At 52.6% G+C, this 27,138-nt stretch overlaps 1 protein-coding gene across 2 annotated transcripts; it reads right to left on the reverse strand.

Moving 5' to 3' along the window:
- On the reverse strand, positions 1 to 26,736 carry LOC142911133 (uncharacterized). 2 transcript variants are annotated; one of them, XM_076060212.1, is made up of 8 exons: positions 26,542 to 26,736; positions 24,665 to 24,750; positions 23,702 to 23,909; positions 14,668 to 16,114; positions 11,507 to 11,634; positions 6,638 to 6,834; positions 3,963 to 4,475; positions 1 to 1,064 (listed from the first exon to the last, which is right to left on the reverse strand). In XM_076060212.1, exons 2-8 carry the CDS (start codon positions 24,740 to 24,742, stop codon positions 990 to 992), a joined length of 2,646 nt encoding a protein of 881 aa, XP_075916327.1. In that variant the 5' UTR covers positions 24,743 to 24,750; positions 26,542 to 26,736; the 3' UTR covers positions 1 to 989. The 2 variants fall into 2 exon arrangements, with proteins under 2 accessions (XP_075916327.1, XP_075916328.1); XM_076060213.1 differs by lacking the exon at positions 26,542 to 26,736 and adding an exon at positions 25,300 to 25,661.
- Between the last annotated feature and the right edge of the window lie 402 nt (positions 26,737 to 27,138).

The raw sequence follows: 27,138 nt of genomic DNA on the forward strand, positions 1-27,138 counted from the left end.
ACCAGGGTCCCACTACCAAGGTCCCTCTACCAGGGTCCCTCTACCAGGGACCCTCTACCAGGGTCCCTCTACCAGGGTCCCTCTACCGGGGTCCCTCTACCGGGGTCCCTCTACCAGGGTCCTACTACCAGGGTCCCTCTACCAGGGTCCCTCTACCAGGGTCCCTCTACCATGGTCCCTCTACCAGGGTCCCTCTACCGGGGTCCCTCTACCGGGGTCCCACTACCAGGGTCCCTCTACCGGAGTCCCTCTACCAGGGTCCCTCTACCAGGGACCCTCTACCAGGGTCCCTCTACCAGGGTCCCTCTACCGGGGTCCCTCTACCGGGGTCCCTCTACCAGGGTCCCACTACCAGGGTCCCTCTACCAGGGTCCCTCTACCAGGGTCCCTCTACCATGGTCCCTCTACCAGGGTCCCTCTACCGGGGTCCCTCTACCGGGGTCCCACTACCAGGGTCCCTCTACCGGAGTCCCTCTACCAGGGTCCTACTACCAGGGTCCCACTACCAGGGTCCCACTACCAGGGTCCCACTACCAGGCCTCTACCAGGGTCCCCCTACCAGGGTCCCACTACCAGGGTCCCTCTACCAGGGTCCCTCTACCAGGGTCCCACTACTAGGGTCCCTCTACCAGGGTCCCTCTACCAGGGTCCCAGGGTCCATCTACCGGGGTCCCTCTACCAGGGTCCCCGCTAGTCTGAGGCGCTAGTCTGAGGCGCTAGTCTGAGGCGCAAGTCTGAGGCGCTAGTCTGAGGCGCTAGTCTGAGGTGCTAGTCTGAGGCACCAGTCTGAGGCGCTAGTCTGAGGCACTAGTCTGAGGCACTAGTCTGAGGCGCTAGTCCGAGGCGCTAGTCTGAGGCGCCAGTCTGAGGTGCTAGTCTGAGGCACCAGTCTGAGGCGCTAGTCTGAGGCGCTAGTCTGAGGCGCTAGTCTGAGGTGCTAGTCTGAGGCGCTAGTCTGAGGTACTAGTCTGCGGCGCTAGTCTGAGGTGCTAGTCTGAGGCGGTGCCCTCGTGAGGACCGCTCCTGCGGCTGCGCTTGCTGGGAATCTCCTCCTGGCTGCAGCCCTGGAAAGGGAGGGGGTGGGGAGTTACCCACACACAGAGACCCAAAGACTCACCACACATAGAGACCCATAGACTCACCACACACCGAGACCCATAGACTCACCACACACAGAGACCCATAGACTCACCACACACAGAGACCCATAGACTCACCACACACAGAGACCCATAGACTCATCACACAGAGACCCATAAACTCACCACACACAGAGACCCATAGACTCACCACACATAGAGACCCATATACTCACCACACACAGAGACCCATAGACTCACCACACACAGAGACCCATAGACTCACCACACACAGAGACCCATAAACTCACCACACACAGAGACCCACAGACTCACCACACACAGAGACCCATAGACTCACCACACACAGAGACCCATAGACTCACCACACATAGAGACCCATAGACTCACCACACAGAGACCCATAGACTCACCACACACAGAGACCCATAGACTCACCACACACAGAGACCCATAGACTCACCACATAGAGACCCATAGACTCACCACACACAGAGACCCATAGACTCACAACACACAGAGACCCATAGACTCACCACACACAAAGACCCATAGACTCACCATACACAGAGACCCACAGACTCACCACACACAGAGACCCATAGACTCACCACACACAGAGACCCATAGACTCACCACACACAGAGACCCATAGACTCACCACACACAGAGACCCACAGACTCACTACACAGAGACCCATAGACTCACCACACACAGAGACCCATAGACTCACCACACACAGAGACCCATAGACTCACCACACACAGAGACTCATAGACTCACCACACACAGAGACCCATAGACTCACCACACACAGAGACTCATAGACTCACCACACACAGAGACCCATAGACTCACCACACAGAGACCCACAGACTCACCACACACAGAGACCCATAGACTCACCACACACAGAGACCCACAGACTCACCACACAGAGACCCATAGACTCACCACACACAGAGACCCATAGACTCACCACACACAGAGACCCATAGACTCACCACACAGAGACCCATAGACTCACCACACACAGAGACCCATAGACTCACCACACACAGAGACCCATAGACTCACCACACACAGAGACCCACAGACTCATCACACACAGAGACCCATAGACTCACCACACACAGAGACCCATAGACTCACCACACACAGAGACCCATAGACTCACCACACACAGAGACTCATAGACTCACCACACACAGAGACCCATAGACTCACCACACACAGAGACCCATAGACTCACCACACACAGAGACCCATAGACTCACCACACACAGAGACCCACAGACTCATCACACACAGAGACCCATAGACTCACCACACACAGAGACCCATAGACTCACCACACACAGAGACCCATAGACTCACCACACACAGAGACTCATAGACTCACCACACACAGAGACCCATAGACTCACCACACACAGAGACCCATAGACTCACCACACACAGAGACTCATAGACTCACCACACACAGAGACCCATAGACTCACCACACACAGAGACCCATAGACTCACCACACACAGAGACTCATAGACTCACCACACACAGAGACCCATAGACTCACCACACACAGAGACCCATAGACTCACCACACACAGAGACCCATAGACTCACCACACACAGAGACCCACAGACTCACCACACACAGAGACCCATAGACTCACCACACACAGAGACCCATAGACTCATCACACAGAGACCCATAGACTCACCACACACAGAGACCCATAGACTCACCACACATAGAGACCCATATACTCACCACACACAGAGACCCATAGACTCATCACACACAGAGACCCATATACTCACCACACACAGAGACCCATAGACTCACCACACAGAGACCCACAGACTCACCACACACAGAGACCCATAGACTCACCACACACAGAGACCCATAGACTCACCACACACAGAGACCCATAGACTCACCACACACAGAGACCCATAGACTCACCACACACAGAGACCCATAGACTCACCACACACAGAGACCCATAGACTCACCACACACAGAGACCCATAGACTCACTCACACAGAGACCCATAGACTCACCACACACAGAGACCCATAGACTCACCACACACAGAGACCCATAGACTCATCACACACAGAGACCCATAGACTCACCACACACAGAGACCCAGAGACTCACCACACACAGAGACCCATAGACTCACAACACACAGAGACCCATAGACTCACCACACACAGAGACCCATAGACTCACCACACACAGAGACCCATAGACTCACTCACACAGAGACCCATAGACTCACCACACACAAAGACCCATAGACTCACCACACACAGAGTCACAGCATTACCGTCCGACACCAATGAGGTAGGGGATCGTTTCGCTGGACAGACAAACACACGCACACTTACACACAAACACACGTACACACACACGTACACATCCACACACACACACACGTACACACAAACACACACACATACACACAAACACACATACACACAAACACATACACACACAAACACATATACACACACACACACACGTACACACACAAACACGCACACATACACACAAACACACATAAACACATATACACACACACGTACACACACAAACACGCACACATACACACAAACACACACACACGTACACACATACACACAAACACACGTACACACACGCACAAACACACGCACACACACGCACACGTACACACGTACACACACACAAACACGCACACATACACACAAACACACATACACACGCACACAAATACACATACACACAAACACACGTACACACGCACACACATACACACATACACATGTACACACACACACCACGCATCGTAACGGTGCCCTCACCAGGTCAGCCAGCAGTGGAGTGAACTTCCCACTGCTGCTGTTGCCGCTGCTGCTGTTGCTGTTGTTGTTGCTGCTGCTGCTGTTGTTGCTGGGTAGCTCCTCGGTGCCCGGCCCTCGTAGAACCTCGGTTCCACTCCTGGCCAGGGCTGACGCACGGACGGCGCCACCACCACTACCACCAGCGACCATTCCTCCTCCGCCGGCAACGAGCACGGCGCCGGCGGCGCCGTCGGCACCGAGCCGGGGCGCCGGCGACGCCGCCGACGGGCACAGCCGCGCCACCACGGCGCTCACGTTGTCGGCCTTGGTGCCGAGCCGGTGCCAGCGGGACAGCGCCTCCGCCACCAGCGCCTGCGCCAGCGTCAGGTCTACACCGCTGCTGCTGCTGCTGGCACCACCGGCACAACAACCGGCACCACCAGCAGCACAACCACCGGCACCACCACCAGCACAACCACCGGCACCACCACCGACATCACCACCACCACCACCGGCACCACCACCACCGCTGGCCTGCAGGATGAGACGTGTAAGTGCATGTAGACGTGTGTGTGTGTAGATGTGTGTGTGTGGATGTAGACGTGTGTGTGTGTATGTAGACGTGTGTGTGTGTATGTAGACGTGTGTGTGTGTATGTAGATGTGTGTGTGTATGTAGACGTATGTGCGTGTATGTAGACGTGTGTGTGTGTATGTATAGTGTGTGTGTGTAGACGTGTGTGTGTGTATGCAGACGTGTGTGTGTGTAGACGTGTGTATGTAGACGTGTGTGTGTATGTAGACGTGTGTGTGTGTGTATGTAGACGTGTGTGTGTGTAGATGTGTGTGTGTGGATGTAGACGTGTGTGTGTGTATGTAGACGTGTGTGTGTGTATGTAGACGTGTGTGTGTGTATGTAGATGTGTGTGTGTATGTAGACGTGTGTGCGTGTATGTAGACGTGTGTGTGTGTATGTATAGTGTGTGTGTGTAGACGTGTGTGTGTATGTAGACGTGTGTGTGTGTATGTAGACGTGTGTAAGTGTATAGTGTGTGTGTATGTAGACGTGTGTGTGTGTATGTAGACGTGTGTGTGTGTATGTAGGCGTGTGTGTGTGTAGACGTGTGTGTGTGTATGTAGACGTGTGTGTGTATGTAGACGTGTGTGTGTGCATGTAGACGTGTGTGTGTATGTAGACGTGTGTGTGTATGTAGACGTGTGTGTGTGTATGTAGACGTGTGTGTATATGTGTGTGTATGTAGACGTGTGTGTGTGTGTATGTAGACGTGTGTGTGTGTATGTAGACGTGTGTGCGTGTATTTAGACGTGTGTGAGTGTATGTAGACGTGTGTGTGTGTATGTAGATGTGTGTGTGTATGTAGACGTGTGTGCGTGTATGTAGACGTGTGTGTGTGTATGTATAGTGTGTGTGTGTAGACGTGTGTGTGTATGTAGACGTGTGTGTGTGTAGACATGTGTATGTAGACGTGTGTGTGTATGTAGACGTGTGTGTGTATGTAGACGTGTGTGTATGTAGACGTGTGTGCGTATGTAGACGCGTGTGTGTGTATGTAGACGTGTGTGTGTGTAGACGTGTGTATGTAGACGTGTGTGTGTATGTAGACGTGTGTGTGTGTGTGTATATATAGTGTGTGTGTGTATGTAGACGTGTGTGTGTGTGTAAACGTGTGTGTGTGTATGTAGACGTGTGTAAGTGTATAGTGTGTGTGTATGTAGACGTGTGTGTGTGTGTATGTAGACGTGTGTGTGTGTATGTAGGCGTGTGTGTGTATGTAGGCGTGTGTGTGTGTGTAGACGTGTGTGTGTGTGTAGACGTGTGTGTGTGTGCATGTAGACGTGTGTGTATGTAGACGTGTGTGTGTATGTAGACGTGTGTGTGTGTATGTAGACGTGTGTGTGTGTATGTAGACGTGTGTGTGTATGTAGATGTGTGTGTGTGTATGTAGACGTGTGTGTGTGTATGTAGACGTTTGTGTGTATGTAGACGTGTGTGTGTGTATGTAGACGTGTGTGTGTGTATGTAGACGTGTGTGTGTGTATGTAGATGTGTGTGTGTATGTAGACGTGTGTGTATATGTAGACGTGTGTGCGTGTATGTAGACGTGTGTGTGTGTGTGTATGTATAGTGTGTGTGTGTAGACGTGTGTGTGTGTGTAGACGTGTGTGTGTATGTAGACGTGTGTGTGTGTAGACGTGTGTATGTAGACGTGTGTGTGTATGTAGACGTGTGTGTGTGTATGTAGACGTGTGTGTATGTAGACGTGTGTGTGTGTGTAAACGTGTGTGTGTATGTAGACGTGTGTAAGTGTATAGTGTGTGTGTATGTAGACGTGTGTGTATGTAGGCGTGTGTGTGTATGTAGACGTGTGTGTGTGTATGTAGACGTGTGTGTGTATGTAGACGTGTGTGTGTGTGCATGTAGACGTATGTGTGTATGTAGACGTGTGTGTGTATGTAGACGTGTGTGTGTGTATGTATACGTGTGTGTATATGTGTGTGTGTGTATGTAGACGTGTGTGTGTGTGTATGTAGACGTGTGTGTGTGTGTATATGTGTGTGCGTGTATGTAGACGTGTGTGAGTGTATGTAGACGTGTGTGTGTATGTATGTAGACGTGTGTGTGTGTATGTAGACGTTTGTGTCTATGTAGACGTGTGTGTGTGTATGTAGACGTGCCCGTGCTCGCTGCTGCTGCTGTGCGTCCGCACGATGACAGAGCGCCACGGCCTCTGTGGGCGTGAGGACATCCCAGACTCCGTCGGTGGCCAGCACCAGGTAGCGGTGGTGCCCTGGGTCCAGCCTGTAGGCGCTGACGTCCGGCTCGGGGGAGACCACAAACTGGGCGCTCGCAAAGTCGTAGCTCCAGAGGTCCCCTGTGGGATATCGCCAACACACACACACGTACACACACACACACGTACACACACACGTACACACACATACGTACACACACACACGTACCACACACACACACGTACACACACACGTACACACACCCACACGTACACACACACGTACACACGTACACACACACACTCACACACGTACACACTCACACACGTACACACTCACACACACGTACACACACACACACACGTACACACACGCACACGTGCACACGTACACACACACACGTACACACACACACGTACACACTCACACACGTACACACACACACGTACACACACACACACGTACACACACACACGTACACACACGTACACACACACGTACACACACACATACACACACACACGTACACACACGTACACACACACTTACACACGTACACACACACGTACACACACGTACACACACACGTACACACGTACGCACACACATGGACACGTACACACACGGACACACGTACACACACACGTACACACGTACACACACACGCACACACGTACACACACACACACGTACACACACGTACACACACACGTACACACACGTACACACACACGTACACACAAACACGTACACACACGTACACACACTCGTAAACACACACGTAAACACACCTATGCGTACACACACATATACATGAACACACGTTTCACAACAACCGCCATTCGCCATTAGGTGGCGATGACATAACCAGGGCGCCTGTGCCAGGCTACGTGCACTTTTAACGCCAGATGAAGTGTCGAATGCCCGCTGGCAGGAGGTCGCCAGGAGGTGCCACGGGTGTGTATAGGTGTGTGTGTGTGTAGGTGTGTGTGTAGGTGTGTGTAGGTGTGTGTGTAGGTGTGTGTGTGTAAGTGTGTGTGTGTAGGTGTGTGTGTAGGGGTGTGTGTAGGTGTGTGTAGGTGTGTGTATAGGTGTGTGTGTAGGTGTGTGTAGGTGTGTGTGTAGGTGTGTGTGCCGGACGGGCAACTCTGTCGTGGACAGTGCTGTGGGGGGAGGTCCAATTTTGATTGGCTCCTCTACATACACACACAGGGGCTAAACGGGGGCTCTGGATGGATGCGAGGGGCTGGTAACCCCTCCACCTTCAATTAATTACCACTAAACCACGAATTAAGAATATATAACTAATAAGCTTGTGCCGGAGGCCCCGGGAGGCCAGGCGTCTATGACGTCTCCTGGCCAAACCCCAATTGGCGGAGCCAGGAGATTGAATATCTACCCTCGGGGCTCCTCCAGAAACAACGAAAAACCACTACGGGTGGCCACGTGGAATGTTCGAACACTCACTGCGGAGGAGAGGCTGCCACTCCTCTGTCGGGAGCTGGACCGGTACCGCCTGGATCTATGTGGCATTCAGGAGGTCCGGTGGACCGGCTCTGGCTCCTGCCACTATGAGGGGTGGACAGTCCTCTACTCGGGGCAGCAGACTGCCAAACAACAGGGTGTGGCTCTTCTTTTGAACAAAAGAATAAAGGGGCGTGGGAACATGGCGGTGAGGTGTGGGAAGCTGTAAGTCCCAGGCTACTTTGGGCTCGCCTTCCCATCAACTGGAGGCGAGGAATGGTGGTCGTGGTTACTTATGCCCCCACCGAAGATGAACATCCGTGGAGGGATGCAGGCAAAGCCGATGAGTCAGATGACTTCTATGACCTCCTGTCACAGGTGCTGGCTAAAGTGGCCCCTCGGGATAGAGTCATCATGTTGGGTGACTTCAATGCCCGAGTTGGTCATGATACTGGCACCTGGTCTGGAGTGATTGGAGGGCATGGGCCAGATCAGCTCAATAACAACGGTAGAAGGCTGCTAGATTTTTGTGCAGCCCATGGGCTAGTAATTACCAACACGCTGTTCCGGCATCGGCGCATCCACACAACATCATGGATGCATGCCGAGTCCAAGCAAGAACATCTGCTGGACTAGATAGTGACGGACCAGCGGATGCGAGCCCATGTCCTTGACACCAGGACCTACCGTGGAGCTGATCTGCCTTCTGACCATCCGACTAGTCATCTGTAAGATGTGCCTGCTATTCTTCAACTCCGGTGGTGGGTGTACACCCAGGACCCCATTCCAACCTAAAGTGGCCTGGTCTCAGTTATCTGATGAAAGTTGCAAGCGAGAATTTCATCATCGCTTGCGGCTGGGATTGGCATCGTCCCCGACTCCTCCTGATGTCGAGGGTAAATGGGCGAGGTTTAGGACTGTGACTCATGCAGCTGCAATGGCTGCTTTGGGTACGCGGTCCAGACCTCCCCAGAGACCCTGGCTGACAGAGGAGGTGTTCAGGATGGTTGAGAAAAAACGACAGGCCCACTGTCATCAGTTACAGAATCCCATGTCAGAGAATGAGGAGGCTTACCGCAGCCTTCGCTCGGAGGTTCGGAGAGCCATGAGGTGCTGCAAGGATGGGTGGTGGTCGCGGGTTGCTGAGGAGATGGAGTCTGCCTCAGTGGCCCGTGATCACAAATCTCTATTTAACTCCATCAAAAAAGTAATCTGCAGCGCCACACCTATTACCATCATTAGGAAAAAAAACGGTGACCCAATCTTCGACCCCCAGGAACAGGTTTGCAGATTTGCTGAGCATTTCTGTGAGGTCCTGGGGGAGGGAAAATCCCTCAATCGGGAAAACATCGTGGCACAAAGTGAGGATGACCCTGCTGAGGCTACGGTGCCTCAAATATTGGAAGAAGTCACCCCCTGTGAGTGGCTGGCTAAGGTGCCATCTGTTGAGGAAGTACTGAAGGCGATCTGGAGTCTGAGACCAGGAAAGGCAGCGGGCAGAGATGATCTCCCAAGCGAAATGCTGAGGGAGGGCGGCGTTTGTGCACAGACTGCCCTATATGACATCATAACAACAGTCTGGACCACTGGACGGGGTCCGCAGGATTGGAAGGATGCCCTGGTGGTCCCCCTTTTTAAGAAGTGGGACCGCACAGACTGTAACAACTACAGTGTGCCGGGAAAGGTCCTGGCAAGGATTATTCAACATCGCCTTGCCAGGCACGCTGAGGAGAGGCTTGCGGAGCCCCAATGCGGTTTCAGGAAAGGGCGGTCCTGCAAAGATGCCATATTTTCTGTCCGTCTGCTACAGCAGAGGTGTAGGGAATTCCAAAAAGACCTACATATCTGCTTTCTTGACCTGGTCAAGGCCTATGATACCATCAGTAGACCTGGGCTCTGGGTTGTTCTTCATGCTTTTGGAGTACCTGACCCTCTGCTCACGATCATTAAGGACCTTCATGATGGTGAGCGGGCCCGGGTAAAACTACGTGGCCGGGAGTCAGAGCCATTCCCTGTACACCTTGGGGTGCGACAGGGATGTCCTCTGGCTCCCACATTATTTAACATCTATTTTGACCATGTAGTTCGTGAAGCCTTCAATAGCTGTACCGGGGGAATCTCCATATGGTACATATATAATGGTAGGCTGATCGATGCCCGGGTGCGGTCAAGGGATGGCTCCTTATTGCTCAACCACGTCATGTATGCTGATGATTTGGTAATAGCTGCTCATTCAGAGGAGGAGTTGGAGACGCTGCTGCTGAGACTGGAGCGTGCCACTAAGAGGTGAGGCTTTACCATCAGCCCCACCAAAACTAAGCACCTGCCTGGGTATTTTGTACCAGCGGACACTCCACCCCCACAACTCCCAATCGGTGATGGGGCAGTTGTGGAGAGAGTGGAGAGTTTCCCATACCTGGGCAGTGTGCTTATGACCGGCTCCAGTTTAACAGCAGAGGTCTCACTCCGAATCAGTCGAGCGGCAATATCTTTTCATCGGTTGCGTAACGCTGTGTGGAAGCTACCTAGTCTGTCGCTCCGCACTAAGCGTCAAGTCTTCTCGGCCACAGTCATTCCCTCCCTTCTCTACGCTTGCGAAACGTGGACCCCCCTAATGGAACATCTTCGCCGGTTAGAAACATTTAGGCTGGCCTGCCTACGATCCATCCTGGGTTTAACCAGACTGGATTGTGTGAGGAGCTCACAAATCCTTGAAAGATCTGGGCAAGGCACCATCGGTGAGCTCCTCCGGCGGGCAAGGCTGCGATGGCTGGGTCATGTAGCCCGCATGCCCAGCCACCGCATGCCGAAACAGCTTTTGTTTGGCCGGATTGAGGGGGCTAAACGAGCGCGGCACGGGCTAGAGAAGAGATGGAGTGATGTGGTACAGGAGGAGGTGGAGCTGAGTGGACTTGCCGATGACTGGTACCAGCGGTGTCAAGATCGGCCTCTGTGGAGGAGGCTCGTGAAGGATGCTACTGGGCAGTTGGAGGTAGTCGCTCTCCAACAACAATGGAGGGCGGAGGAGCGACGCTCACAACAGCGAGCGGAGCGCCGGGTGGCTAAAGCACAGCAGGTTGGCACAGTAGGGGGCACAGGTGGTGCATCAGCCAGTCATCTCAGTCAGTCGACCCGTGGCACCTGGGTCTGCCCCGTGACCTCCTGCCAGCGGGCGTTCGACACTTCACGTGGCCTCAGGGTGCACATAGCCTGGCACAAGCATCGTGGTGACGTCACCGCCACTTAGTGGCGAATGGCGGTTGTTGTTGTTGTTGTGTAGGTGTGTGTATAGGTGTGTGTGTAGCTGTGTGTGTGTGTAGGTGTGTGTGTAGGTGTGTGTGTGTGTACCGAGGGAGCGTGACACGGCCAGGAAGGGGATGTCCTCCGTGGCTGAGCTTTGCTGCCCAGGGCCGCAGTGAGCCACAAGGGGCCTCCTCCAGGCCACACGGCAAGGCCCCCCTGGCTTCCTCATCACCCTGGTGGGCAGACACACAAAGACAAAGATCCCCCGTGTAGCCTTAACAGACTGTACGGGCAAGTGCTGTTAGCGAGCACACACAAAGACAAAGATCCCCCGTGTAGCCTGTAACAGACTGTAGGGGCAAGTGCTGTTAGCGAGCACACACAAAGATCCCCCGTGTAGCCTGTAACAGACTGTAGGGGCAAGTGCTGTTAGCGAGCAGCACCTACGGAGGCCGGAACGGTACACGAGGGGGTGGGTGCCCAGCACCACGCCCGGCCGCCTTTGTCTCCCTAGTGGCGATGTTTACACACCGTACCAGGTATTCATTTGAGGCTTAGTCGACCTAGGGGAGGCCCTGGACCGGTTCAGATAATCGTGACTGGTGTTGGCTGTGAGCGGGAATCGAACCCGGGTCATCAGGTTCGTAGCACAGCGCGCTAACCACTACACTACTCCTCCCCATACACCCATACACACATACACACACACATACACACACACATACACACACATATATACACACACACAACAACAACCGCCATTCGCCACTAAGTGGCGATGACGTCACCACAACGCTTGTGCCAGGCTATGTGCACCCTGAGGCCACGTGAAGTGTCGAACGCCCGCGGGCAGGAGGTCACGGGGCAGACCCAGGTGCCATGGGTCGACTGATTGAGACGACTGGCTGATGCACCACCTGTGCCCCCTACTGTGGCAACCTGCTGTGCTTTAGCCACCCGGCGTTCCGCTCGTTGTTGTGAGCGTCGCTCCTCCGCCCTCCGTTGTTGTTGGAGGGCGACTGCCTCCAACTGCCCAGAAGCGTCCTTCACAAGCCTCCTCCACAGAGGCCGATCTTGACACCGCTGGCACCAGTCATCGGCAAGTCCACTCAGCTCCACGTCCTCCTGTACCACATCACTCCATCTCTTCTCTAGCCCGTGCCGAGCTCGTTTAGCCCCCTCAATCCGGCCGAACAAAAGCTGTTTCGGCATGCGGTGGCTGGTCATGCGGGCTACATGACCCAGCCATCGCAGCCTTGCCTGCCGGAGGAGCTCACCGATGGTGCCTTGCCCAGATCTTTCAAGGATTTGTGAGCTCCTCACTACAATCCAGCCTGGTTAAACCCAGGATGGATCGTAGGCAGGCCAGCCTAAATGTTTCACACCGGCGAAGATGTTCCATTAGGGGGGTCCACGTTTCGCAAGCGTAGAGAAGGGAGGGAATGACCGTGGCCGAGAAGACCTGAAGCTTACTGTGGAGCGACAGACCAGGTAGCTTCCACACAGCGTTACACAACCGATGAAAATATATTGTCGCTGGACTGATTCGGAGTGAGACCTCTGCTGTTAAACTAGAGCCGGTCATAAGCACACTGCCCAGGTATGGGAAACTCTCCACTCTCTCCACAACTGCCCCATCACCGATTGGGAGTTGTGGGGGTGGAGTGTCCGATGGTACAAAATACCCAGGCAGGTGCCTGGGTATTATACACATACACACACACAGACACACATACACACACACATACACACACACACACACAGACACACACATACACACACAGACACACACACATACACACACATACACACACACATACACACACACACATACACAAGAACAACAACCGCCATTTGCCACTAAGTGGCGGTGACGTCACCACGACGCTTGTGCCAGGCTATGTGCACCCTGAGGCCACGTGAAGTGTCGAACGCCCGCTGGCAGGAGGTCACGGGGCAGACCCAGGTGCCACGGGTCGACTGACTGAGATGACTGGCTGATGCAGCACCTGTGCCCCCTACTGTGCCAACCTGCTGTGCTTTAGCCACCCGGCGCTCCGCTCGTTGTTGTGAGCGTCGCTCCTCTGCCCTCCGTTGTTGTTGGTGGGCGACTGCCTCCAACTGCCCAGTAGCGTCCTTCACGAGCCTCCTCCACAGAGGCCGATCTTGACACCGCTGGTACCAGTCATCGGCAAGTCCACTCAGCTCCACGTCCTCTTGTACCACATCACTCCATCTCTTCTCTAGCCCGTGCCGCGCCCGCTTAGCCCCCTCAATCTGGCCGAACAAAAGCTGTTTCGGTATGAGGTGGCTGGGCATGCGGGCTACATGACCCAGCCATCGCAGCCTTGCCCGCCGGAGGAGCTCACCGATGGGACCTTGTCCAGATCTTTCAAGGATTTGTGAGCTCCTCACACAATCCAGTCTGGTTAAACCCAGGATGGATCGTAGGCAGGCCAGCCTAAATGTTTCACACCGGCGAAGATGTTCCATTAGGGGGGTCCATGTTTCGCAAGCGTATAGAAGGGAGGGAATGACCGTGGCCGAGAAGACCTGAAGCTTAGTGCGGAGCGACAAACCAGGTAGCTTCCACACAGCGTTACGCAACCGATGAAAAGATATTGCTGCTCGACTGATTCGGAGTGAGACCTCTGCTGTTAAACTGGAGCCAGTCATAAGCACACTGCCCAGGTATGGGAAACTCTCCACACTCTCCACAACTGCCCCATCCCTGATAGGGAGTTGTGGGGGTGGAGTGTCCGATGGTACAAAATACCCAGGCAGGTGCTTAGTTTTGGTGGGGCTGATGGTAAGGCCCCACCTCTTAGTGGCACGCTCCAGTCTCAGCAGCAGCGTCTCCAACTCCTCCTCTGAATGAGCAGCTATTACCAAATCAGCAGACATAACGTGGTTGAGCAATAGGGAGCCATCCCTTGACCGCACCCGGGCATCGATCAGCCTCCCATTATATCTGTACCATATGGAGATTCCCCCGGTACAGCTATTGAAGGCTTCACGAACTACGCGGTCAAAATAGATGTTAAATAATGTGGGAGCCAGAGGACATCCCTGTCGCACCCCAAGGTGTACAGGGAATGGCTCTGACTCCCGGCCACGTAGTTTTACCCGGGCCCGCTCACCATCATGAAGGTCCTTAATGATCGTGAGCAGAGGGTCAGGTACTCCAAAAGCACGAAGAACGACCCAGAGCCCAGGCCTACTGATGGTATCATAGGCACACACACACATACACACGAATGTCTTACCGCCCGCCCAGCCTCTCGATGCGTTCCCTCTCCACTGGATCCTCCGGCTTGTGGTCGCGCGTCAACGCCACGGCAAGTAGCGGCACCACCTCGTCCACCACCTCCTCCTCCACCTCGTCCACCTCCTCATCCACCACCTCGTCCACCTCCTCCACCACCTCGTCCACCTCCACCACCTTATCCACCTCCTTGTCCACCACCACCTCCTTGTCCACCTCCTCCTCTTCCACCTCGTCCACCACCTCCTCCTTGTCCACCTCCTGCCGGGGCGGTGGTGGTGGTGGTTGTGACAGTGGTGGCCGTGGTGGTGGCGGTGGTTGTGACAGTGGTGGTGGTGGTTGTGACAGTGGTGGTGGTGGTTGTGACAGTGGTGGTGGTGGTTGTGACAGTGGTGGCCGTGGTGGTGGCGGTGGTTGTAGTGGTGGTGGTTGTGACAGTGGTGGTGGTGGCGGTGGTGATGGTGGTTGTGACAGTGGTGGTGGTTGTGACAGTGGTGGTGGTGGTTGTGACAGAGGTGGTGGCCGTGGTGGTGGTGATGGTGGTTGTGACAGTGGTGGTGGCCGTGGTGGTGGTGGTGATTGTGACAGTGGTGGTGGTTGTGACAGTGGTGGCCGTGGTGGTGGTGGTGGTGGTTGTGACAGTGGTGGTGGTTGTGACAGTGGTGGTGGCCGTGGTGGTGGTGGTTGTGACAGTGGTGGTGGTGGTGGTTGTGACAGTGGTGGCCGTGGTGGTGGTGGTGGTTGTGACAGTGGTGGTGGTGGTGGTTGTGACAGTGGTGGTGGTGGTTGTGACAGTGGTGGTGGTGGCGGTGGTGGTGGTTGTGGTGGTTGTGACAGTGGTGGTTGTGGTTGTGGTTGTAGTTGTGGTGGTTGTGACAGTGGCGGTGGTTGTGACAGTGGTGGTGGTTGTGGTTGTGGTGGTTGTGACAGTGGTGGTGGTTGTGACAGTGGTGGTGGTGGTTGTGACAGTGGTGGTTGTGGTTGTGGTGGTTGTGACAGTGGTGGTTGTGGTTGTAGTTGTGGTGGTTGTGACAGTGGCGGTGGTTGCGGTGTTGCCACGGCTTGGCCGATGGCCGCTATGAAGTCCGCCACGACTTGGCCATGCGTAGGTGGGGTTCCGTCCCAGGCTAGGTGGGCCTTCACAGAAGGGGGGCCCATGTCCGAAGGGGGGTCCGCTGAATAAATGGGGCGCAAGGAAGAAGGGGGGCCCGCTGAATAAATGGGTCGCAGTGAGGAAGGGGGGGCCAATGAATAGACGGGGTGCGTTGAAGGGGGGGGGGGTCCGTCTGTGGGGGTGCCCCCCCCTCGGGGGTGGCGCTGGGCGATGACGGCTCGCGAGTCTCCCACGTGGGCGACGTAGAGCTCGTCACCGCCCCTGATGAGGCAGCAGCAAGCCGTGGTGCCTGTCGTGCTGGGATGGCCCTGCCGTGTGCGCGACCAGCTGCCTCCTGTAGGGGGGGGGGGGGAGTTAGACAGGGGTGTGGGTAAGTGACTGTGTGGGTGGGTGGGTGAGTGAGTGATTGAGTGGGTGGGTGAGTGAGTGGGTGGGTGGGTGAGTGATTGAGTGGGTGGGTGAGTAACTGAGTGGGTGAGTGACTGAGTGGGTGGGTGATTGAGTGGGTGGGTGAGTTACTGACTGGGTGAGTGACTGTGTGAGTGGGTGGGTGGGTGGGTGATTGAGTGGGTGGGTGAGTGACTGAGTGGGTGAGTGACTGTGTGGGTGGGTGGGTGGGTGACTGAGTGGGTGGGTGGGTGAGTGACTGACTGGGTGAGTGACTGTGTGAGTGGGTGGGTGGGTGATTGAGTGGGTGGGTGAGTGACTGAGAGGGTGAGTGACTGTGTGAGTGGGTGGGTGGGTGAGTGATTGAGTGGGTGGGTGAGTGACTGAGTGGGAAGTGACTCTGTCAGTGGGTGAGTGATTGAGTGGGTGGGTGGGTGAGTGACTGTGTGAGTGGGTGGGTGAGTGATTGAGTGGGTGGGTGGGTGAGTGACTGTGTGGGTGAGTGACTGAGTGGGTGAGTGACTGTGTGGGTGGGTGGGTGAGTGATTGAGTGGGTGAGTGAGTGACTGAGTGGGTGAGTGACTGTGTGAGTGGATGGGTGAGTGATTGAGTGACTGTGTGGGTGGGTGAGTGACTGAGTGGGTGAGTGACTGTGTGAGTGGGTGGGTGGGTGAATGACTGTGTGGGTGAGTGACTGTGTGAGTGGGTGGGTGGGTGAGTGATTGAGTGGGTGGGTGAGTGTGCCAAAAAAAACCTCTGGAAGGTAAGATGGACAATTGTTGCTAGGAATTTTATGTTATTAAATTTGTTATAACAAAAATTAAATTGTAAAAGTTTTTTTTGTATTTTGAAACGTTTTACAATTTTCAATGTTATTGAACAAAAATATATCAAATATGAAAAATGTTGCGAGAATCTCTTACACATTAGCCATGGGCGAAATAAATGTATCGTGCAACATTCACTGCCATTAATGCAGTGCTACAGTGAAATGCAGCGAAGTGTTTGATGACGTTATTTCTGTCAATATTCCCTGCCATTACATTGAGACAAAATAAAATTAGACTCTGATCAATTTATTGGTAACTCTACCGCTTCTCTTTGCTCTTCGTTATTTCCTAGGTAACTTCAGACAGCATCAGCCACACTCACGTTTCTTCACTCTCCGCTATCAAGCAGCGTCCATCGGAGAAGATCAAATTCATTATGAGACCTCCTTTGCCAGTAACAATATATAGTAATAGGTTTTACCCTTTTAACTGGCAGAAAAACTGACACCTTTATTCAAAGCATCATGTTTGCAATAACCACAGCACAAGCAGTCAAAATGCAAACAAAAGAGACAACTCTGATAATAATATTGGCACTGTCCTTGAATTTGATTGGTCCACACGCGAGACGGCTTTTCTTAGAGCCTAGTCTCCACTGGTGTTGGACCAGAAGACGCCAAAAGGCGTACAACTCAAAAACAGCGTACTATCAGAGTATTGAGGGCTCGGGGTGAGCATTTACAACCTAGTAATAGTTTTTACCCTTTTTATTATCAGAGTTGTCTCTTTTGTTTGCATTTTGACTGCTTGTGTTGTGGTTATTGCAAACATGATGCCTTGAATAAAGGTGTCAGTTTTTGTGCCAGTTAAAAGGGTAAAACCTATTCCTATACTAAGATCAAATTCGTCAGTTAACAGCTTCGGGTGATTGAAAACAGCGCTAAGGTGAAGTTACGGGGGGGGGGGGGGTTGTTCAAATTGCGCAGCAGGCACAGAGAATGTTCCCCCTTCGTCTATTGTGGAAGATACAGAAGACTTCCCTGATCAACAAATTAAACCAATTTCAATGTTTATTTTGCCTCTATCAGCTACATTTGGCCCCAATCATACACGACAAAACGTTGCGCCTTTTGGCGTCATCATCACCTGGTCTAACACCGCAAGTGTGAGACGTCATCATCATCTGGTCTAACACCGCAAGTGTGAGACATCATCTGGTCTAACACCGCCTGTGTGAGACGTCATCATCACCTGGTCTAACACCGCAAGTGTGAGACATCATCATCATCTAGTCTAACACTGCGTGTGTGAGACGTCATCATCACCTGGTCTAACACCGCAAGTGTGAGACGTCATCATCACCTGGTCTAACACCGCAAGTGTGAGACGTCATCATCATCATCTGGTCTAACACCGCAAGTGTGAGATGTCATCATCATCTGGTCTAACACCGCAAGTGTGAGACGTCATCATCACCTGGTCTAACACCGCAAGTGTGAGACGTCATCATCACCTGGTCTAACACCGCAAGTGTGTGACGTCATAATCACCTGGTCTAACACCGCAAGTGTGAGACGTCATCGTCACCTGGTCTAACACCGCAAGTGTGAGACGTCATCATCACCTGGTCTAACACCGCAAGTGTGAGACGTCATCATCATCTGCTCTAACACCGCAAGTGTGAGACTTCATCATCACCTGGTCTAACACCGCAAGTGTGAGACGTCATCATCATCATCTGGTCTAACACCGCGTGTGAGACGTCATCATCATCTGGTCTAACACCGCAAGTGTGAGACGTCGTCATCACCTGGTCTCACACAGCGTGTGAGACGTCATCATCATCTGGTCTAACACCGCGTGTGTGAGACATCATCATCACCTGGTCTAACACCGCAAGTGTGAGACGTCATCATCACCTGGTCTAACACCGCAAGTGTGAGACGTCATCATCATATGGTCTAACACCGTGTGTGTGACGTCATCATCACCTGGTCTAACATCGCAAGTGTGAGACGTCATCATCACCTGGTCTAACACCGCAAGTGTGAGACGTCATCATCATCATCTGGTCTAACACCGCAAGCGTGAGACGTCATCATCACCTGGTCTAACACCGCCTGTGTGAGACGTCATCATCACCTGGTCTAACACTGCGTGTGTGAGACGTCATCATCACCTGGTCTAACACCGCAAGTGTGAGACATTATCATCATCTGGTCTAACACTGCGTGTGTGAGACGTCATCATCACCTGGTCTAACACCGCAAGTGTGTGACATCATCATCACCTGGTCTAAAACCGCAAGTGTGAGACGTCATCATCACCTGGTCTAACACCGCAAGTGTGAGACGTCATCATCATCTGCTTTAACACCGCAAGTGTGAGACGTCATCATCACCTGGTCTAACACCGCAAGTGTGAGACGTCATCATCACCTGGTCTAACACCGCAAGTGTGAGACGTCATCATCACCTGGTCTAACACCGCCTGTGTGAGACGTCATCATCACCTGGTCTAACACTGCGTGTGTGAGACGTCATCATCACCTGGTCTAACACCGCAAGTGTGAGACATTATCATCATCTGGTCTAACACTGCGTGTGTGAGACGTCATCATCACCTGGTCTAACACCGCAAGTGTGTGACATCATCATCACCTGGTCTAAAACCGCAAGTGTGAGACGTCATCATCACCTGGTCTAACACCGCAAGTGTGAGACGTCATCATCACCTGGTCTCACACAGCGTGTGAGACGTCATCATCATCTGGTCTAACACCGCGTGTGTGAGACATCATCATCACCTGGTCTAACACCGCAAGTGTGAGACGTCATCATCACCTGGTCTAACACCGCAAGTGTGAGACGTCATCATCATATGGTCTAACACCGTGTGTGTGACGTCATCATCACCTGGTCTAACACCGCAAGTGTGAGACGTCATCATCACCTGGTCTAACACCGCAAGTGTGAGACGTCATCATCATCATCTGGTCTAACACCGCAAGCGTGAGACGTCATCATCACCTGGTCTAACACCGCCTGTGTGAGACGTCATCATCACCTGGTCTAACACTGCGTGTGTGAGACGTCATCATCACCTGGTCTAACACCGCAAGTGTGAGACATTATCATCATCTGGTCTAACACTGCGTGTGTGAGACGTCATCATCACCTGGTCTAACACCGCAAGTGTGTGACATCATCATCACCTGGTCTAAAACCGCAAGTGTGAGACGTCATCATCACCTGGTCTAACACCGCAAGAGTGAGACGTCATCATCACCTGGTCTAACACCGCAAGTGTGAGACGTCATCATCACCTGGTCTAATGCCGCAAGTGTGTGACGTCATCATCATCATCTGGTCTAACGCCACAAGTGTGAGACGTCATCATCATCTGGTCTAACACCGCAAGTGTGAGACGTCATCATCATCATCTGGTCTAACACCGCAAGCGTGAGACGTCATCATCACCTGGTCTAACACCGCCTGTGTGAGACGTCATCATCACCTGGTCTAACACTGCGTGTGTGAGACGTCATCATCACCTGGTCTAACACCGCAAGTGTGAGACATTATCATCATCTGGTCTAACACTGCGTGTGTGAGACGTCATCATCACCTGGTCTAACACCGCAAGTGTGTGACATCATCATCACCTGGTCTAAAACCGCAAGTGTGAGACGTCATCATCACCTGGTCTAACACCGCAAGTGTGAGACGTCATCATCATCTGCTTTAACACCGCAAGTGTGAGACGTCATCATCACCTGGTCTAACACCGCAAGTGTGAGACGTCATCATCACCTGGTCTAACACCGCAAGTGTGAGACGTCATCATCACCTGGTCTAACACCGCCTGTGTGAGACGTCATCATCACCTGGTCTAACACTGCGTGTGTGAGACGTCATCATCACCTGGTCTAACACCGCAAGTGTGAGACATTATCATCATCTGGTCTAACACTGCGTGTGTGAGACGTCATCATCACCTGGTCTAACACCGCAAGTGTGTGACATCATCATCACCTGGTCTAAAACCGCAAGTGTGAGACGTCATCATCACCTGGTCTAACACCGCAAGTGTGAGACGTCATCATCACCTGGTCTCACACAGCGTGTGAGACGTCATCATCATCTGGTCTAACACCGCGTGTGTGAGACATCATCATCACCTGGTCTAACACCGCAAGTGTGAGACGTCATCATCACCTGGTCTAACACCGCAAGTGTGAGACGTCATCATCATATGGTCTAACACCGTGTGTGTGACGTCATCATCACCTGGTCTAACACCGCAAGTGTGAGACGTCATCATCACCTGGTCTAACACCGCAAGTGTGAGACGTCATCATCATCATCTGGTCTAACACCGCAAGCGTGAGACGTCATCATCACCTGGTCTAACACCGCCTGTGTGAGACGTCATCATCACCTGGTCTAACACTGCGTGTGTGAGACGTCATCATCACCTGGTCTAACACCGCAAGTGTGAGACATTATCATCATCTGGTCTAACACTGCGTGTGTGAGACGTCATCATCACCTGGTCTAACACCGCAAGTGTGTGACATCATCATCACCTGGTCTAAAACCGCAAGTGTGAGACGTCATCATCACCTGGTCTAACACCGCAAGAGTGAGACGTCATCATCACCTGGTCTAACACCGCAAGTGTGAGACGTCATCATCACCTGGTCTAATGCCGCAAGTGTGTGACGTCATCATCATCATCTGGTCTAACGCCACAAGTGTGAGACGTCATCATCATCTGGTCTAACACCGCAAGTGTGAGACGTCATCATCATCTGCTTTAACACCGCAAGTGTGAGACGTCATCATCACCTGGTCTAATGCCGCAAGTGTGTGACGTCATCATCATCATCTGGTCTAACGCCACAAGTGTGAGACGTCATCATCACCTGGTCTAACACCGCAAGTGTGAGACGTCATCATCACCTGGTCTAACACCGCCTGTGTGAGACGTCATCATCACCTGGTCTAACACTGCGTGTGTGAGACGTCATCATCACCTGGTCTAACACCGCAAGTGTGAGACATTATCATCATCTGGTCTAACACTGCGTGTGTGAGACGTCATCATCACCTGGTCTAACACCGCAAGTGTGTGACATCATCATCACCTGGTCTAAAACCGCAAGTGTGAGACGTCATCATCACCTGGTCTAACACCGCAAGTGTGAGACGTCATCATCACCTGGTCTAACGCCGCAAGTGTGTGACGTCATCATCATCATCTGGTCTAACGCCACAAGTGTGAGACGTCATCATCATCTGGTCTAACACCGCAAGTGTGAGACGTCATCATCATCTGCTTTAACACCGCAAGTGTGAGACGTCATCATCACCTGGTCTAACACCGCAAGTGTGAGACGTCATCATCACCTGGTCTAACACCGCAAGTGTGTGACATCATCATCACCTGGTCTAACACCGCAAGTGTGAGACGTCATCATCACCTGGTCTAACACCGCAAGTGTGAGACATCATCATCATCCGGTCTCACACCGCAAGTGTGAGACGTCATCATCATCTGGTCTACCACCGCGTGTGTGAGACGTCATCTTCACCTGGTCTAACACCGCAAGTGTGAGACGTCATCATCACCTGGTCTAACACCGCAAGTGTGAGACGTCATCATCATCTGGTCTAACACCGCGTGTGAGACGTCATCATCACCTGGTCTAACACCGCGTGTGAGACGTCATCATCACCTGGTCTAACACCGCAAGTGTGAGACGTCATCATCATCATCTGGTCTAACACCGCGTGTGAGACGTCATCATCATCACCTGGTCTAACACCGCGTGTGAGACGAGGCTCTAAGGGAAGCTGTCTCGGGTGTGGACTTATCAATTCCACCGCCAATGCATTATCAGAGCTGCGTGTTTTGTGTTTGCATTCCGACCGCAGGTATTGTGCTCAATGCACAAACAATGACTCCTTGTATACGAAAAAAATGGTGTCAGTTTTGTTGCCAGATGAAAGGGTTAAAAAAAAATAATTATCATATTGTGTTACAGGCAAACGAGGTTCCAATGGTGGAACAAAACGTTAATTTAGTGTAGTGTATAGTGTAGTGTATAGTGTAATGTAGTGTGTAGTGTAGTGTGTAGTATATAGTGTAGTGTAGTGTATAGTAGTGTATAGTGTAGTGTATAGTGTATAGTAGTGTATAGTGTATAGTGTAGTGTATAGTAGTGTAGTGTATAGTAGTGTAGTGTATAGTGTAGTGTATAGTAGTGTAGCGTATAATAGTGTATAGTAGTGTATAGTGTAGTGTATAGTGTAGTGTATAGTAGTGTAGTGTATAGTAGTGTATAGTGTAGTGTATAGTGTAGTGTATAGTAGTGTATAGTAGTGTAGTGTATAGTGTAGTGTATAGTAATGTATAGTAGTGTATAGTGTAGTGTATAGTGTAGTATATAGTGTAGTGTATAGTAGTGTAGTGTATAGTGTAGTGTATAGTGTAGTGTATAGTAGTGTATAGTAGTGTAGTGTATAGTAGTGTAGTGTATAGTGTAGTGTATAGTGTAGTGTATAGTAGTGTATAGTGTAGTGTATAGTAATGTATAGTGTAGTGTATAGTGTAGTGTATAGTGTAGTGTATATAGTAGTGTATAGTAGTGTAGTGTATAGTATAGTAGTGTATAGTGTAGTATATCTAGTAGTGTATAGTGTAGTGTATAGTATAGTAGTGTATAGTGTAGTGTATAACGCAGCACGCGTGAGACCCACCCAGCTCCTCCCACATGGCACGCTGGCACGCCAGGAAGCCGTCACGGATGGCGTGGCAAACTCCCGCGGGGTCGGTGGCGCCCCACAGCCCGGGCTGGGCACGGATCGAGGGCCAGAGGCAGCGGCGGGCGAATCGAGCGGCCTGGGGGCCGCCGTGGCCGTCGAACACGGCCAGGAAGATGGCGTCCCCGTCGCCCTCGGTGGAGACCTGCGGGCACGGGGCGGCGAGGGGAACGTCACGTGACGCGAGCGGTGCATTGTGGGTCGGTCCTAGGCCTCGACCGGCGACCCGGCGGACAAAGATCCCCCGTGCAGCCTTGGCGGACCGTAGAGGCGAGTGCCGTTAGCGAGCGGCGCCAGCGATGGCCGCGAGGGCACACGAGGGGGTGGGTGGCCGGCACCACGCCCGGCCGCCTTTGTCTCCCCGGTGGCGATGTTCACGCACCGCACCGGGTACTCGTTTGAGGCCGAATCGACCTAGGGGGAGGCCCAGGACCGGTTCAGATAATCGCCACTGGGTGTTGGCCGTGAGCGGGAATCGAACTCGGGGTCGCCAGGTTCATAGTGCAGCGCGCTAACCGCTACACTATCGCTCCCCACACACACAGAGACACACACAGAGACACACACAGTGACACAGAGACACACACACAGAGACACACAGACACACACACAGACACACACACACACAGAGACACACACACAGAGACACAGAGACACACACAGACACACACAGAGACACACACAGACACACAGATACACACACAGAGACATACAGAGACACACACAGACACACACAGAGACACACAGAGACACACACACAGAGACACACACACACAGAGACACACACACAGACACACAGACACACACACACAGACACACACAGAGACACACACACAGACACACACACAGAGACACACACAGACACACACAGAGACACACACACACAGAGACTCCGCCCACCTCTGTGATGTCCTCCATGTAGCGCCGCCCCCCACGGTTGGAATCGGCGCTCACGATCAGCTTCAATGGGCTCGACATGGTGCAACCTTAACACACACACAGACAGACACATACAGACACACAGATACACACACACACATACACACACACAGACACACACACAGAGACACACACAGACACACACACACACAGACACACAAACAGACACACACACACACAGACACACACACAGATACACAAACACAGATACACACAGACACACAGACACACACACACAACAACCTGTGTCTCTGTGTGTGTGTGTCTGTGTGTGTCTTTGGTGCAACCTTACCCCACACATACACACACAATAACCTGTGTGTGTCTGTGTGTGTGTCTCTGTGTGTCTCTGTGTGTGTCTCTTGTGCAACCTCACCCCACACACACAACCTGTGTGTGTGTGTCTCTGTGTGTGTCTGTGTGTGTGTCTCTTGTGCAACCTCACCCCACACACACACACAACCTGTGTGTCTGTGTGTCTGTGTGTGTCTGTGTGTGTGTCTCTTGTGCAACCTCACCCCACACACACAGACACACAACCTGTGTGTTTGTGTATGTCTGTGTGTGTAGTCGTGCTCTCAGTGCGGGCTACTCACAACACTGATGACAAATGTCGCCGTGACTACCACGTTTTTGCCGTCGTAAAATGACAGATTAATAATAAACAAAAATTAGGTTAATAATGAAAAATGACAGATTAATAATACACACAAATTAGGTTAATAATGAAAAATGACATATTAATGACAGGCTCATAATCAACAATGACAGATTAATAATGAAAACCACAGACTAATCATGGAAAATGACAGATTCATAATAAACAGAAAAGCCTTAAAGCCCTAAGCGTGTTGTGGTGGCAGCAGCAGCAGCAGCAGTGACGAGGCACACCACGTGACGTTGCTGGGGCAAGCCAGGGCAAGCCAGGGCAACACACGCCTCACACCACACACACAGCCTCACACTACACACACAGCCTCACAGTACACACCGACCCCCCTGGTTCCATCTGTGGGGGGCTAGTGCCCCCCTCCACACTCCCCATTAGGTGGGGGGGACTGATCTCCCCCTCCCCACTCCCCATTAGGTGGGGGGGGACTGATCTTCCCCTCCCCCCTCCCCCGCGAGCGGGTGGGGTGTGACGTCAGCACCCCTCCACCCCCCCCACTCGCCGCTGGCGGCTGCTCAGAGTTAATTATTTATTTATACTAAGCCGTTGTGTCAACAGCCAACGGGGGCTGGACGGCCCTCCCCCACCCACGTGACCCCCCCACCCACGCGCGCGACCACCCACGCGCGTGGGTGCGGGCAGCCGTAGTAGGGTAGTTTAATATGCACGCGCTGGGTAAGCAATTAATTAATTAATCTCTGCGCGCGCTCGGTAAGCAATTAATTAATTAATCTCTGCACGCGCTCGGTAAGCACTTAATTAATTAATCTCTGCGCGCTCGCTTGCGGTGAAAGTCAAACGTCCCTCTGTTTAATTATTTATTTACGGGTGCCTATGCTGATTAAAGCCACCCACACACACGCACAGCGTGGTACGCCAATCGCTGTCCCACCGCTCTTCACAAAGATCCCCCATATAGCCTTAACAGACTGTAGGGGCAAGTGCTGTTAGCGAGCAGCACCTATGAAGGCCGTAACCGCTCTTCACACACACACGCACGCACACACGCGTCACAAAGTCAGTCTGCGCTAAAATTTATTTCCCGTGTATGTCTCCCTCCAGCCAGCAGCAGCCCTTCCTCCTCTCTCACCTACCCGTCTCAGAGTGCGTCCACTGCCTGAGCCCGAGCCGACCGAACTGACCTCCTTTGTCCGTGTCTGCCGCTCACCTCTGCGGCCGCTGCCGCCGCTGCCCGACGGGGCCGAGGGAGATGTTTCTCTCTCTCTCTCTCGCCTTGGGGGACTTTGTGTCGTCGATCGCTCTCAGCTCCACCCTGCAGGCGTCCCGAGCGCGGACCCTGAGGACGGCTAGCTCCTCTCTCTCTCCGCTGCCGCCGCTCCAGAAGGACTCTGCCACAAATTCTCCCTCCTGCACCACACTTATATATGTAGCAAGCCCCTTAACCCCGCCCCCCAACCCCCCCGGGTCATGTGACGTCATCCCACGCATCCAATCGAATCCTCTTTGCGGCCGTTAGGAGCGCTCTAGCCGTTGGGGATGGGGGGAGGGGGGAGTCACGTCATCCCCCTGTTGTATATATAGGTGTTATGAAAATTGATGAAAATAATGAGAATTAAATGAAATTTGCATAATTTATCCGAAATTATGTTAATTGTGTAATTATGCGCATAAATTATGCTGATTCGAGAGATAATCGTATTAATTTATGCGAGTGGGCATGGTTATGATAATTCAGGTCATTATGGATTATAAGGTCGAGCCTCGGTGACGAGGATTGTGTTATGATTTGGAATAACGCAATTAA

Source organism: Petromyzon marinus, unplaced genomic scaffold (assembly GCF_048934315.1).
Source record: "Petromyzon marinus isolate PM22_M1 ecotype Great Lakes invasive population unplaced genomic scaffold, UKy_Petmar_22M1.pri1.0 PM_G_Scaffold_17, whole genome shotgun sequence".
Classification (NCBI taxonomy): Eukaryota; Metazoa; Chordata; class Hyperoartia; order Petromyzontiformes; family Petromyzontidae; genus Petromyzon; species Petromyzon marinus.

Bases quoted from the DNA above. Each gene is read 5' to 3' on its own strand.
- LOC142911133 (XM_076060212.1), bottom strand. From the start codon at position 24,742: ATGTCGAGCCCATTGAAGCTGATCGTGAGCGCCGATTCCAACCGTGGG. The intron at 16,115-23,701 runs GTGGGTCTCACG...CCCCCCCTACAG, and splicing joins TGCCATGTGGGAGGAGCTGG to GAGGCAGCTGGTCGCGCACA. The intron at 4,476-6,637 runs GCACGTCTACAT...CTCATCCTGCAG, and splicing joins AGCAGCAGCAGCGAGCACGG to GCCAGCGGTGGTGGTGGTGC.